The sequence below is a fragment of the Crocodylus siamensis genome, chromosome 4 (genome assembly GCF_052110815.1).
Source record: "Crocodylus siamensis isolate JL-2025a chromosome 4, ASM5211081v1, whole genome shotgun sequence".
In the NCBI taxonomy this organism is placed as follows: domain Eukaryota; kingdom Metazoa; phylum Chordata; order Crocodylia; family Crocodylidae; genus Crocodylus; species Crocodylus siamensis.
This window is the reverse complement of record NC_143398.1, coordinates 212,336,456-212,352,121: the sequence shown is the minus strand read 5'-3', so window position 1 is coordinate 212,352,121 and position 15,666 is coordinate 212,336,456. Positions and strand designations below refer to the sequence as shown.

The 15,666-nt window shown below is 48.5% G+C and overlaps 1 protein-coding gene across 4 annotated transcripts in view; it reads left to right on the top strand.

The window, feature by feature from the left end:
- SLC4A10 (solute carrier family 4 member 10) overlaps window positions 1–15,666 on the top strand; it is a 363,776-nt gene that overhangs the window by 181,938 nt on the left and 166,172 nt on the right. For all 4 annotated transcript variants that reach the window (XM_090045612.1, XM_090045611.1, XM_090045610.1 and 1 more), the window contains exon 4: window positions 2,884–3,022. In XM_090045612.1, coding sequence (XP_089901738.1) covers window positions 2,884–3,022 — 139 coding nt within the window. The remainder of the gene's footprint in view (window positions 1–2,883; window positions 3,023–15,666) is intronic.

Below are 15,666 nucleotides of genomic sequence, written 5' to 3'. Positions count from 1 at the left end.
GAAAGTCACTGTACTCTTGAGATGTTCATGCTTGAGATGTTGGCAGAAACCATCACTAAACATTAAGTATGAAGAATTATAACGTAAGGTTTTTTTCTTGATATATTTATGAGGAAGAAGAGAGTATAGTTGCCTCTCCCTCATCGCTATTGGTTTTTCACTGCTGTCAGTAAGTTGACTCTGAAGACACAGTAGGAGCACATCAAATACAGCAATAATGTGCCATTTTTTCAGCTACTTTTTTACATTAACCTACACTTTAAGGTATTTTTATGATGTACTAATTCTCTTCTTACATATATGATTTCTCTGACTAATATAAAAAAGTGGAGTTCTCTTGTGTAACAGTGTTCAGTATCACTTGACAGTAACTGTTGCTGTAAGACAGTTTCTACTAGTACTTTTACCAAAAGCATTGGATGTTTTTAGCACTAAATGTTCTGGGATTCTTGTAGAGTATTTCTCTTTTAAAAAATCCAAGCCTGCATTCTATGCTTTTCCCTATAGTCACATAAATACATACACATTACCTTTGTAAGCTCATATGTCACATAATTTATTTCTGTCATGAGATTATCATAGCTAGTGCCTACTTATTCTTGTTTGCAATGTGCTGTCTGGTTTCAAATTAAATAGTCCCACTAGATGATTAATCTCCCTATTATATTTGCCTGTAGCATACTCTTGTAGAATATATTAGCTTTTGACCTGTGTTCCCTTGCTTTAGACCAGCTCTGCCTGGTACACAGAACAGAAGCCTTCTCTGGCTTTCCAAGCTGTGGTTTTCCAGCTACTACCACTAAAAAGAAAGTTAAATGCATAATTTTACTACTAATCAACATTGACCTATTAAATAAAACCCAAATCAAACACTGTTCCTTTGTCACAGAAGATGGAAGCGCTATTGGAGTTTGTTTGATTTGTTTTAGAATGTATACATATACATAGTTAAGGGCCAAGTAGACATAGCTTCCTGGGTTCTGGCAAGTCATCCCTCAGATATAGAGCGGCCCAAATTTTTAGTATCCTTGTTAGATTTTCCAGATTCTGTGAAGACGTATTTTATATTTTTGGTGATTATGTAAAAGGTCATGAATGAATAGAGGTATTGCATGTGGCATATGCTGAATAATGCAGCTGACAATTTCAGCTAACCAGAAATCAGAGTTGTATATACATCAGAAATACATTTGGCAGCAACTGTTGGATTCTGCAATGTGCTAAACATAAGAATAGTGAAGGATTTTAATCACGCTGCATCTATATGGGTTTTACAAAAATGAGCTATTTTTAATACTTCACTGTATTTACCATTCAATATAGTGCAATATTCAACACAAACATGTGGTGTAATGCATGGCAATTTACAGAAGGAAAATCTTACCGTCTTCACATTCCTGATTGTATTGATGAAAGCAGTTTGCACAGTGAGCGTGGCCATTTTCCACTCACAAAGGAAGAGTTAGCCATGTGGTAAATATCAGACACCTGATAAACTGGACGCCTGATCATCTTTTCCCCACACAGCATATGGATCCGGCTACCAAAGCCTGTAGCTTGGAAGCAGGCCAGGCTCATTTGCATGCTTCTTCATGCAGGCTCTGAGATCCATTACGATTCACCCTTCCACTCACTGGCAGTCCACATTGGTCCCCCTAAAAACTAGAGGTATTTGTTTTTTTTCTTGGAAATGTCTGAGAGAGGTGATACAATAATGTATATAAACTGCCTCCCCCATCTATATACAGTCACTGTGAGCCTGCCCATTTGTCCCAATACTGTATTAAACTTGAGAAGAGTCCTTACAGAGTTTCCTGGAAAGTGCTGTCATTTCTGACAACTCTTGGATGACTTACCAGTATATTCAGTGGGGCTGCAGGGATTGCTTCCCTTGTTTCTCATCATGATTCTTAAGGCAGAAGGGGGAGAAAAGGAGGCACGCCTATTCTGCTCTTGCTATTCTCCTGTGGGAGCCAAGCCAGGCATATCTAGGAGGGGTATGCAAAATTGGTCACATTCTATTTGGATTCAGCCTGAATAGGGGACAGAGATTCAATTAGTTGATTTGGATCATGGTCCCAATTCAATTTGGCCAAATCCAAATCGGAAGATTCGATGCTGATTCAGAGAATCAGCGGTTCGACCATAGACTCAGCTTTAAATGTTTTTTCTCCATACATCAAGGTACCATGCACAGCTTGTGAACGCTGTGATGGTGGGGTGGATGGATTCAGCCCAATTTGGTGGCCGAATCTCCAAATCCACAGGAGTGTGGGTGGGGGGTCCCCTGCATGCTCGGTGGCGGACGCCCCCTGCACTCTCCTAGCTTGGCGATCGGCTGCGGGGGGACCACAGTTGCCCCCCCAGTGCGCACTCCATGGTGGAACTGGACTCGAAGTGCTTCTGGTCCACTTCTGGGTCTGCTGCCGAACGTACTGCGGACCCCCATACACTCGCATGGGACACTCCATCCACCCCAGCATCTCAGCATTCATTAGCCACCTGGTACCTTGAGGTATATAGGAAAAATATTTAAAGCTGTGTTTATGTCCAAATCATTGAATCTCTCCAAATCATCCTATAAAAATATTCTATTTTGTGAAATGCATTTATTTAATAAAAGCATGAGTAATTGTGGAATAAAAATAACTTAATCTTAAGGTGCTATGTGCATTGTTGTAGGAGCATGAGCTGAAGTGTGACTGAGCTGGCGAGGCACTGAGCTGTTTCATGTATTACAACACCTGTTGTAAAATTAAAATACATAGATAAAGTAGAGCCAAATAATTTCATGAAATTTGTAATTTGCTTATTCAGGGAATAAAAAACACTGTTCCAGTTTGTGCTTGTTATGGTTTTTGATGATATATGCTTCATTCTCAGACACCCCATCACAGAGGGTACAGTTTATTCTTGGAACAGAGGATGATGATGAAGAACATATTCCTCATGACCTCTTTACTGAGCTTGATGAAATTTGCTGGCGTGAAGGAGAGGATGCTGAGTGGAGAGAGACAGCAAGGTAAGCATTCTCAAGAGGTATTTTCATGAGAAACTGTTGGTAATGAAGGAATGAAGAAACATTTCTAAGCTGAAGCAAGCTCAGGAGCAAAACCATCATTTCAGTCCCCATAGTGACATCACTACAATATCTGTCATCCCTCGAAGCCAGATGTTTTCATTTGGATTTAACATATTTAGGTCAGAATGAGTATCAAAGGAAAGAAGTGATGTAAACAAAGTGACTATTGCTTATAGTAGTTAGATAGACTTTTGTGTTTATGTATTGGCTTATAATTTTCACATACATTTTTAAACTTGTCTATGGCAAACATCCTTCAGAAATCAATTAATTGGCTTCTTTATAAAGGAGAGGAAAAATTAACACTGCCATGGCCAAATTAGACTTAAGTACATTCAGATATTCACATTTTCTAACCTTTAATGAGCAGATTAAAATAAATTAATTTCCTAGAATTAAAATGTGGAGAAAATGCCTGCTCAGATTGGCACTCTGTTGAGTAGATGTTATCATGAATGTTAATTGATAAATTATCTTTTCCTTCTTCAGACATCTTGGGGAATGTCTGTCTGTCTGCACATTGTAGTAGCAGTGAGCTCAGTAGAGTACCGTAAACAGCATGCACTGGGTAGTATGATGCCCTTCCTTAACTTCATTAGCTGGGTCCACTTAATTTTAATTAAGAGAATTATCCTGGCGCATGTCCATGAGGGGCCAGCAGGGGAGGTTATGTTTAGGGGCAACGATGGGTTCATTAGAGGCAGGTCCTGTCAGACCAACCTGGTGGCCTTCTATAACCAGGTCACAAAATCCTTAGACACAGGGGTAGCAGTGGATGTAGTCTTTCCAGACTTTAGGAAGCCCTTCGACACTGTCTCTCACCCCATTCTCATTAAAAAACTAGGGGACTGTGGTGTTGACACCTACACAGTCAAATGGGTCACTAACTGGCTGGAGGGCTGCACCCAGAGAGTGGTGGTGGATGGGTCCTATTTGACCTGGGGGGATGTGGGCAGTGGGGTCCTCCAGGGCTCGGTCCTTGGGCCCGTACTGTTTAACATCTTCATCAGCAACTTGGACGAGGGGGTAAAAAGCACACTGTTCAAATTTGCAGATGACCGTAAGATGTGGGGGGATGTGGGCATGCTAGAAGGGAGGAATAGGGTGCAATCAGACCTAGACAGGTTACAGGGGTGGGCAGATGAGAACAGGATGGGTTTCAACACTGATAAGTGCAAGGTGCTGCACCTGGGGAGGAAGAACCAGGACCATATTTACAGGCTGGGGAACTCCCTTATCGTCAGTGCAGAGGCAGAAAAGGATCTTGGAGTCATCATTGATGCCAAGATGAACATGGGCCGGCAGTGTGGGGAGGCAGGAAGGCCAACCATACCTTGTCATGCATTCACAGATGCATCTCGAGCAGGTCCAAGGAGGTGATCCTCCCCCTTTATGGTACACTGGTCAAGCCACAGTTGGAGTACTGTATCCAATTCTGGACACTGCACTTCAGGAGGGATGTGGACAACATGGAGAGGGTCCAGAGGAGGGCCACTCGCATGATTGGGGGCAGCAGGGCAGGCCCTATGAGGAGAGGCTACGGGACCTGAACCTGTTCAGCCTCCAGAAGAGAAGGCTGAGGGGGAATCTAGTGGCCATTTACAAACTAGTCAGAGGGGACCAGCAGGCACTGGGGGAGTCCCTGTTCCCCCGAGCACTACCAGGAGTGACTAGAAATAACGGTCACAAGCTGGCAGAGGGGAGATTCAGACTAGACATCAGGAGGTGCTACTTCACTGTCAGGATGGCTAGAATAAGGAACTAACTTCCAAGAGAAGTGATGCTGGCTCCTACCCTGGGGGTCTTTAAGAGGAGGCTAGATGAACAACTTGCTGGGGTCGTTTGACCCCAGTACTTTTTCCTGCCATGGCAGGGGTTTGGACTTGATGATCTGCTCAGGTCCCTTCCAACCCTACCAACTATGAAACTATAATTAGCCTGGCCCAGAGTGCTGGATCCAGCCATGGAACACTCCCATGTGCTGGCCTAATTCTGCACACAAGATCTGGCTGAAGAGCTTCCTGGGCTGATCTGGTGCATGTGGCCATTTCATTTGGCCTGTAGGGGTCCCATTGGGTCTGGGAATTTGGCAGTGGGGGAGTGGTAGTACTTACAGCAATTAATGTTGCCACTGCTCCCCCACTGCCAAAATCCAGACTTGTGAGCCCCATGAGTTGAGCACCAGTGGGGTAGAGTGTTCTCAAAAGTCATGGGGCCACATTTTCTGTTTAATACAGTTCTAGCAGATGGAAGTTGGTATCTTAGGCTGAATTGACCTGCTACAATTCCTACCAGTGTGGGAGAATAATAATGAAATGCAGTACTCATTGCCTAATACCAGCCAGGGGTCCTGCCCATCCCAGCCCAGTGCAGTGTTATGCAAGAGTCTGGAGCTCTGAACTAGCTAGATCTGGTACTGAAAGCAGTATAACCCTGTTAATGTGCTGCTGTGTCCAGGTTAGGATAAATCTGCATTATCTCATATAGACATATTAAGAGGTCCTTGTGCTGTTTCATCCCATGTAGGATCAGCATAGTCTGTATAGGCATAGTCTGTACAAATCCTTTTATTCATGGACTCAAATAGATCGAACAAAAAGATAAAAAAGATGCACTGTGGGTGCCTCTACCTGAGGCATTTTACTGAGTAGTAGAGCAAATTACTACACAGTAAGTGTCAGTGTCTATACTCACAGATGCTTACTGTACATTAAATTGCATTACTCATGGCTTGTTGCTACCTGTAGATATAAGTAGCCAATTAACTCCCAAGTAGTTACAGCACAATAGGATGCATGTAGATGCTGACCGGGAGCAAATTACTCCCAGTCAGCCCCACCACCAGGGTCACAGGACTGGGAGCTTCTCCAGGCTCTTTGCCTGCCCCGGCACCCAGCCTTTAAAAGCCTACGGAGATGCTGAGACACCGGACCCCTGATCACTATGTTTAATAGCAGAGGCCCCAGTTCAGCCATGGCAGCCTGCCCAGACCTTGGTGCTGCTCCCTGGTACTGCCTCACCATGTGGCTGCCAGGGCCATGCCATCATGTTGCACTGGGTGCTACAGTCAGCTGCTAAGCCCAGCAGCACCCTAATCCACCTGCAGCCAGGCTCCGGCCACCAGGTCCTGCTCCAGCTGGAGAGCAGTCTGGCTGGGCCCTGCCGCTAGTCCCAGGCACAGAAGTGCCATGCACCTGTCTGTCCCATGTCATGCCCTTGCACCAGGCGCTTCATGCACCTGCCCAGCACCAGCACTGCCATGCGCAGGCCCAGTGAGTTGCTGAGAGAGCCATGCTAGCATCCTTGCTGATGGCACACGCTGCCTCCTGGGGCCACAGTGGGTCCCAGGAGGAGACCAGCCTTGAGTCATGGCACTGTGGGGCAAGGCCAAGGTCCTCAGGCAGTTTGTGTGGAGTGTGCACTTCAACACACATATCTATGAGGAGCCACCAGGCTGCATATTGGGAGCACAGGTATGACCAGTCAGTGCACCAGTGCCACATAAATGTCAAGGCCTTGAGCACACAGTGGGTTAATATCACTGACCACAGCCACTGGTCAGGGACTGCCCGCACATCCATGCTCCTTATACAGCAGCTGGATCAGATCCTTGCACCCTGGGATCCTGGCTGCTGCTGTGCCATGTACAGTGCCATGCCTCCACTGTGGTCTGGCACATGTGGTGACATGTCACCAGAGGAGGGCCCCTTGTGCCACCAAGAGCCCATCTTGCTACATTCCCCACCCCTTGCCTGGTCCAGCAGCTCCAGGAGCCCAGGCCAGCACCTGCCCCACCAGTTCTGGGTGTGCAGCCCTGCCCAGGATGCAGCCAGCCATGGAACTTCTGGGCCGCAGCAGCTGTAGCTTCTCTCCAGAGGGAGCCTCTGCTCAGGCAGCTAGATGCTGTGCCCCTATGCCCCAGGACACCTCCAGGAGCCAGAACGTCCTCACCACCAGTGGGGATTGACTCAAGCTGCTGGACGTGCCTGCCATACTCATCTAGTAAAGCTGCCCAACCCCTGCCCCAATCCCCATGCCTGCCCCTGCCCCTCTCTCTCCCCACTTGGCCTGCCTATGCTTCCCCTGGCCCCCAGACCAACCTCCCCCCCCCCCACTACAGCATTCAGTAAGGTGAGACCCAGTGCAAAACTCCTGTTAAGTAGCCTGTTGCCCCCTCAGCTAGGTGGGCATGGGCCTCTTGCATCTGAGGAATGTATTGATGCCAGCGGCTATGTTGCCCTTGACTGTGGGGGCTGGGACATGTAGTGCTGCCACAGGTAGCTCTTCGGGCAGTGGTGGATGTTGTGCAGCAGCATGGGCTTGCCTTCTCCACCACTGAAGCTCAGGGCCCTGTTCCAGGTTCACAGGTGCACCCAGGGCACCATTGTGTTCATTAGCAGCAGGGCGTAGTGGGTTGGACACCCCTTAGTCCATGCAAACAATTCCAAATGGTGCACCCAGGACATTTTCAGAAGGGGCATGCTTGAGGTGCAGTGCGGGTGCATGGGGTGCTGGCCTGGGGGTGCCTCTCTGGAGAGACCCCCTGGTGGGAGAGGAGGGCACAACCAGGTCCAAGTTCTCTGGGATCCCCATGCCTAGGTGCCATGAGCTTTGAGCACAGGAGACAGGCTAGCCTGCAGTAGGAGAAGGAGGGGAATGGCTTTGGAACTGTGGTAGCAGGTGCTGCAAGAAGCCAGGCCCATCCCACCTTGGGAAGGAGACAGGGGAGGCAAGCTGCCTGTGGCCAGCATCCAATAGCCCACCTGCCTCTGTGGAGCAAGTAGGAACAGGGCCTCCCAGAAATTTGGCTGCCTGGTCCAGGGCCTTCCCAACCAACTTACCATGGTCTCTGGGCACTCGTGCATGCATGACCTCTGATCTGAGGCTGGGCAGCACACAGCCTCCTAGTACTGAGCATCCTATCTCAGAAACATTGGAAACTCTCACAAACAAGCTCTTTTTCCTGGTTCTGTAGGACTTGCAGCTGCACACAGTGGAAAGGTACCAGCTGGCACCTGGCATGTGCCTTCAGGGTCACTGCCAGCCTTGGTCAGGGTCCTGCATATGGGCTGGCTCCAGCAGCACAGAACCCAGGACTAGACCTTGTTGCTTCACCGTCTGGTCACAGTGGCCCAGGAGTGCCTGATGGACACGTGGTCCTGGAGGGAGGAGGAAGTTACCCATGAAAAGGAGAGAGATGCCTGCAAGGTAGTGAGGGACTGGCATGAGGAGGAGAGGGACCAGTGGACCAGGAGTTCTGGGACAGGCTCCTGGTCCTGGAGGAGAGGTACCTGGAGGCCCAGGAGTGACAGGCTGCCCTGGTGGCCAGGGCAGTGGAGGCAATGGAGGAGGACTGCCAGCTCCTGGACACCATCCTGGCCTTGGCAGTTGCTTTTGTGTCATCTGCTGCCCTGCCTTTAACTGCAGCCCCACTTATCCCTGGCAGTCACCCACCACCCAGAAGCAGCCCCTCCCATGGCACTTCTACCAGCCAGATGCCCCTGCCCTGGCACCTACATTGGTCCCCACCATCCCCCCTACCTGGGCCCAGCCCCACTGTTCACTCACATCCATATGGCCCTGGAGCAAGAGCTGCCTGCAGTGGATCGAGGACTTCACACAGGCCCTGTTCACCCAGCCTGCTGGCTAAGGGAGGGGGAGATGGATGCATTGCCAAAACAATGGCTGCCGTCAATCCAAGTTGAACCCCCCACCTGCTGGCCTCACCACAGTGTGTGCAGCCATTGGGGTGTGACCAGAGGTGGGGGTGCTGGGCACCTGTCTTCGGGCTCTGTCCCCCAGGCATCCCCACCCCAGGAGGGCACACGTAGCACTCACTGTAGATAGTCTGCAGGGGGAAGAAGGTGCTTTTTTGATGGTCAGTGGAGTGGGTGGTGGAGGGGCTCTGTGGGGAGCCGGGAAGGGGAACAGGGTCTGTTGTGGGGGAGGGAGGGCTGAAGGGCTCTGCTGTTGGGGGAAGGGCCAGGGGAGGAAGTCTGTGTTTGTGGGCAGGAATAAAGTGCTTTCCTGAGAACTGTCTTGAGTGAGCATGGTGCTGGGGATGGGCGGTGGGGCTGGAATCCAAGGCTGGCTCCCTCAGTGGCCTCTGTGAAGCTACCAGTCCTGGCTGGCTGGGTGGGCCCACAGACAGCAGGGCTGGAGGCCCAGGAGCATGTGAATGGCAGCAGTGGTGGTATCCAGGTGCATGCCTTTAGTGTCCCTGCTGGGGTCTGAGTGGCATCAGCATGGTGGCAGGGGGCCTGGGACAGTGTGGTGATCCTGGCCAGGTGGTCATGTCACACGGGGGGCTGCCAGGGCTGAGACTGACCTGGGTCAAATGGTGGTTGCTGTAGCAGCAGCAGAGCATGGCAGCCAGGGAGGCCAGCCAGGAGCCCAGGATACTGGATATTGCTGCTGGTGAAATAGCTATAGCACAGTGGGCAGAGCCACCAGTGACAGAGCCTCAGTGTGCTGCCACTGCTCTCTAACCTGCTCTGGGCCAGGAAGGCAGGTGGCTAGGATCCAAGGAATGGGGCTAGCTTTTAAAAATGGCTGCTGGTAGGGGGCTGGTGCAAGGCCAGAGGGGCAAAAGTACATTTCTCTCTGTTGTAGCACTTTCCAGAAGGAAAGTAGAAGCCTCATGCATGGATATAAAGGATTTCATTTTGGGAAGCATCATAGAATTATGTTCCTAATAATGTTTTTCATTAACATAAAAAGTTATAAACATTCAGTGGAGACAGAATTCCACATTAATAGCTGAAATTAGACATTCCCATTTAGCTTAATTTATTATATTTAAATGATCTTTCCTATTCTGTTTGGCTAAGTAGAGGATAGAAAAGAATATTGGGAGTAAGCAGAGACCCAGAGGAGATGGAAAAGGGGATTGGCCAGCAAAGAAATGTATAGTTTGGAACTTAGAAATGTAAGGATAAAGTGAGAATTATCAAAAGTAAAGCTAAGTTAGATCTTGCAAGGAGGATTAAATAGTAAAAGGTTCTTTAGCCATATATATAGATGGCTATACCCTGCATAGGAGGGATCGAGTAGATAAAAGGGGCAGGGGTGTAGCTCTCTATGTTAAGGAAAGCTACACATCCCTGCAAGCTGATCTTGGCAACCAGGGTGGATGACAGGAGACCCTCTGGGTTAAAATCCGTGGGGAACATGGCACAGGGGACACAACGATGGGAGTCTACTACAGACCTCCCACCCAAAGTCCTGAGCTTGACCGGGAGTTTGTCCGGGAACTGACTGAGGCCACATGCTCCAGGGCTGTGGTTGTCATGGGTGACTTCAATTACCTGGACATCTCATGGGAGGATCACTTAGCAAAATCTGAGCGGTTGCAAAGCTTCCTCTCATGCGTGGATGACCTCTACCTGACTCAAGAAGTCTATGGGCCAACAGGAGACAAAGTGCTGCTCGACCTGGTACTGGCTACTGGGGATGATCTAATCAGCAACCTAGTGATTGATGGGAAGCTGGGTGACAACAACCATGAGCTGATCACCTTCACCATCTGCCATAAAGCTGGCAAATCAGTCAGCAACATGGAAGTCCTTGACTTCAGGAAAGCCAACTTTGACAAGCTCAGGAGGCTTGTCAGTCAGGCCCTAAGGGACCATGACCCCAGGGAGAGGAGAGTTCAAGAGGAATGGCTGCTCCTCAAGGGAGTGATCCTCAATGCACAAGCTAAGTCTATGCCATCTTGGAGAAAAGGCAGCAAGAGGGCATGGCAGTCCCCTTCAGGGACCTAGCAGACCTCGTGAGGCTAAAAAGAAAGGCCAACAAAGGATAGAGGATGGGATTCACCTCCAAGGAGGATTATTCTGCACTGGTCTGGTCCTGCAGGGAGCAAACCAGGAAAGCCAAGGCTGCAACTGAACTCTAACTAGCTTTGAGCATCAAGGACAATAAAAAGTCCTTTTTCAGATATCTGGGGAGCCGGAGGAAAAGCAAGGGCAACATTGGACCCCTGCTGAACCAGATGGGGCAACTGACAACTGACGCCCAGGAAAAAGCCAACCTATTAAATGGGTACTTTGCGTCGGTCTTTCATCAGTCCCATGGGATGCCCATGCCCGCTACGGGACAGGGAGGTCTGGGTGAGGGAGATCCCCTTCCCTCAATTAATGCTGACCTCATGAAGGAACATCTTGAGAAGCTGGATACCTTCAAGTCAGCCGGCCCTGACAACCTGCACCCCAGGGTACTCAAGGAGCTGGCGAGCGTCATAGCCCAGCCCCTGGCATGGATCTTTGAAAACTCCTGGCGCTCTGGTGAAGTGCCCAAAGACTGGTAAAAGGCCAATGTGGTGCCTGTCTTCAAGAAGGGGAGAAAAGTGGATCCAGCAACCTACAGGCCCATCAGCCTGACTTCTATCCTGGGGAAGATCTTAGAAACATTTATTAAAGAGGCCATCCTTAATGGGCAGGCCGATGCCAACATCCTAAGGGATAGCCAGCACGGGTTTGTTGTGGGTAGGTCTTGATTGACCAATCTCATTTCCTTCTACAACCAGGTGACCTATCACCTGGACAAGGGGGAAAAGACTGATGTCATATATCTTGACTTCAAAAAAGCCTTCAATCTGGTATCCCATGATCACCTCTTGGTGAAACTGGCCAATTGTGGCTTTGGGTACACCACGATCCACTGGCTGGGAAATTGGCTCTGTGGTTGGACCCAGAGGGTAGTAATTGATGGAAGTCGCTCATCATGGTGTCCTGTGACCAGTGGGGTCCCCCAGGGCTCTATCCTTGGACCTATATAGTTCAACATCTTCATTAATGATGTGGACATTGGAGTCAGGAGCGGACTGGCCAAGTTTGCCGATGACACCAAACTTTGGGGCAAAGTATCCATGCGAGAAGACAGGCGAATGATCCAGGCTGACCTGGACAGGCTCAGCAAATGGACGGTGTTTAAAAATGCAAAATGCAAGATTCTCCACCTGGGGGGAAAAAAACCTGCAGCATCCTTATAGGCTTGGCAGTGCTACACTGGCTAGCACTATGGAAGAAAGAGACTTGGGGGTCATCATTGACCACAAGATGAACATGAGCCTGTAATGTGATGCTGCAGCTAGTAAAGCAACCAAAATGCTGGCTTGCATCCATAGATGCTTCTCGAGCAAATCCCAGGATGTCCTTTTCCCCCTGTACTTGGCCTTGGTGAGGCTGTAGCTGTAGTATTGTGTCCAGTTTTGGGCTCCACAATTCAAAAAGGATGTGGAGAAGCTTGAGAGAGTCCAGAGAAGAGCCACACACATGATCAGAGATCACGAAAGCAGACCTTATGATGACAGGCTGAGAGCCATGGGGCTCTTTAGCCTGGAAAAGCGCAGGCTCAGGGGTGATCTGATGGCCACCTATAAGTTTATCAGGGATGATCACCAGTATCTGGGGGAATGCTTGTTCACCAGAGCGCCCCAGGGAATGACAAGGTCGAACGGTCATAAACTACTATAAGATTGTTTCAGGTTAGACATAAGGAAGAATTTCTTTATTGTCTGAGCCCCCAAGGTCTGGAACAGCCTGCCATTGGGCCATTGGAGGTGGTTCAAGCACCTACGTTGAACACCTTCAAGAGCAAATTGTATGCTTATCTTGCTGGGATTCTATGACCTCAGCTGACTTCCTGCCCTTTGGGCCGGGGGGCTGAACTCGATGATCTTCCAAGGTCCCTTCCAGCCCTAATGTCTATGAAATCTATGAAATAAAGAGGAGAAAGAAAGAGGTGGGTCCCATCCCTATGAAGTAAGGTCTCATCAGGGTATTCTAGGCATGGCTCCAAAATAAAATAAATATTGTGTCACTATTGAAACCTGAACCAATGCTGACTATGGGGGCCGTGGCAGGAAGGCTGATGGGAATGAGGTAGTGAAATGGAAATGAGCATAAAAGAATTAAAAAGAAAACCTAATGTTCTCAAATGGGAGGCACTGAATCACATTCAGCATCCCCTACTGTGGAAAAACTGGCAACTGAAATAGCCAGGATTTTTAATGAATCTGTCAAAATGAGATGGGATTCTGTATGACTGAAGTATGTTGTACCTATGCTTAACATGAAAAGAGTGAACCAAGCAACAGTAGGCCCATTCATTTGACTATTATAAGGTGAAAGCACAAATTTAAAAGGAAAGACTCATTAGAGATATGGAGGTAAATGGAATAAAAGGTTGATGGGTTTAACAAAACATTTTTTTGATTGGGTAACTGATTTTTAGGACAAAGGAAATGCTGTAGATTTAAGGTACTTAGACTGCAAAAAAGCATTTATAGGGTATGACATAGAAAATTATTACATCAGAGATGAGAGGTTTTCTAAAGTAGAGAAGGAACTGGATAGTTAGGAGACTGTCACAGGTGGCAAACAGAATTGTTGGGCTCGATGGAAGTTTCATAGATTGTAAGGCCAGAAGGGATGCTGGAAGATCATCAGGTCCAGCCCCCTGCACCAAGCAGGAAAGATAACTGGGGGTCAAGTGACCCCAGCAATGTGGCTGTCTAGTCTCCTCTTGAAGATTTCCAGGGTAGGTGATTGCACCACCTCTAGAGGGAGCTTATTCCACAGTCTGGAAACCATGACTATGAAAAAGTTTTTCCTAATGTTGCGCCTAAATCAGTCTTCCAGGAGTTTGTGGCCATTACTCCTAGTTTTCCCCTCAGGTGCCCTGGTGAACAGTAGCTCACGGAGCCCTTGATGTACTCCCCTAGTATAGCGGTAAGCTGCTACCAGGTCCCCTTGCAGCCTCCTTTTCTTCAGGCTGGAGAGTCCCAGATCCCTCAGCTTTTCCTCAAATGGCTTGCCGTGTAAGAATCTGATCATATGGGTGGCTCTTCTTTGGATTCTCTCAAGCTTGTCTATGTCCTCGTTAAAGTGTGGTGCCCAGAACTAGATGCAGTACTCCAGCTGTGGTCTCACCAGTGCTGAGTAGAGCAGAAGAATCACCTCCTTGGTTTTGCTGAAGATGCATCAATTGATGCATGTCAGAGTATTATTTGCCCTACTGGCTGCAGCATCACACTGCCAACTCTTATTCATACTGTGCATATGAATTACTATTATTACTAATAATTATTACCCCTAGGTCCCTTTCATTCCTGGCACTAGTCAGTTTGGTGCTACCAAGCCTGTGGGTGTGCTGGGGGTTGCTTGTTCTGAGGTGGAACACTTTACATTTCTTGATGTTGAACTTCATCAGAGTCCGATCTGCCCAACTTGCTAGCCTGTCTAGGTCCATCTGTATCTGTAGCCTATCTTCAAGTGTTAATAAACAAGTTGGATGTGGGGGTGAAGAGCTTACTGGCCAAGTTGCAAGAGGAGTTCTGCAAGGATCAGTCTTGAAATCAGTCTTCCATATTTTTATTAATGACGTGGCAAATAAAAAGAAGTGAGCAAATGATGACAAAGTTGGGGAGGTACTGTTACTTTACAGAAGGATCAAAATAGCATACAGAAAGAACTGGGTAACTTTGAGGTCTAGCATAATAGAAAACGGATGACACTTAAGTCATAGAGGGCATATCTACATGAGATGCTTTACTTGTTTAGAGATAATTACTGCACAGTAAGCATCACCGTCTACATCTGCATATGCTTACTGTGCAGTAATTTGCTTTAATCGTGAGTAAATTTGCTACCTGTAAATACAACTAGCAAAGTTACTCTCAATTACTTAATGCACAGTATGGCACATGTAAATGTGTTCCTGGGCAGTAGGGGACATATTGCTCCCTGCCCCCAGGGGCTGCCTGCTGCTGGAGTGGGCTTCGCCACCAGTGCCCAAGTGGGGACAATGTCCCCTGCCCTGGCAGCAGGGAGCTCCCAGCCCCTGCTTCCCAATTGCTGCCAGGGAAGAGGGACATTGTCCCTACCTGGGCTCCAATGACGGAGCGCACCCCAGGGGCAGGGAGCTCCCAGAGGCAGGAAGCAATGTCTCAGCCCCTGCTTGGAGACATCCATCTCCTGGTCCCATGCTCCCATAGGAACCAGGGGGAGCCTAGAATTCCCCTTGGATGCTGCAGGGGCCTGGTGGAGGGCATAGGGAGTGGGAGCAGTCTGCTGTTAGGGGCAGCAAATCTGCATCTGCATTTCTGCATGTGTAGACATGTGTCTGGGATGGTTTACTTTAGAATAATCTGATCCTGCATTATTTGTATGTGTAGGCATGCCCACAGTTAGGGAGTAATCAGTTTCAAGCAACAGAGGAGGAGAAAGATTAGGGTGTACTCCTTGATTAGAGGAAGAAACTGATCTACCACTATGATATGACTGTGAGAAACCAAATTGTAGCAGGGCACTGAGGTACCTGCTATTTGTAGAGCAGTAAGTGAGGAGCCCAGCTGTGATTTGCCAGGGTAACCAGTGGGAGTCAGCTGACAGGAAGGGGCAGGGCCTGGCTCCTATATAACTTCCTGCTGAGGCCCGGCAGGTGGTTGCCTGCCAGCAGCCATAGTGGGGGAACTCTGCTGGAGTGAGAAAAAGGAAGAGGCTAGAATGCACGGGCAGTTGTTTGGGTGAGAGATGGAGAAACCCGGTGACAGACTTGAAGGTGATTATGGCCAAATGGCT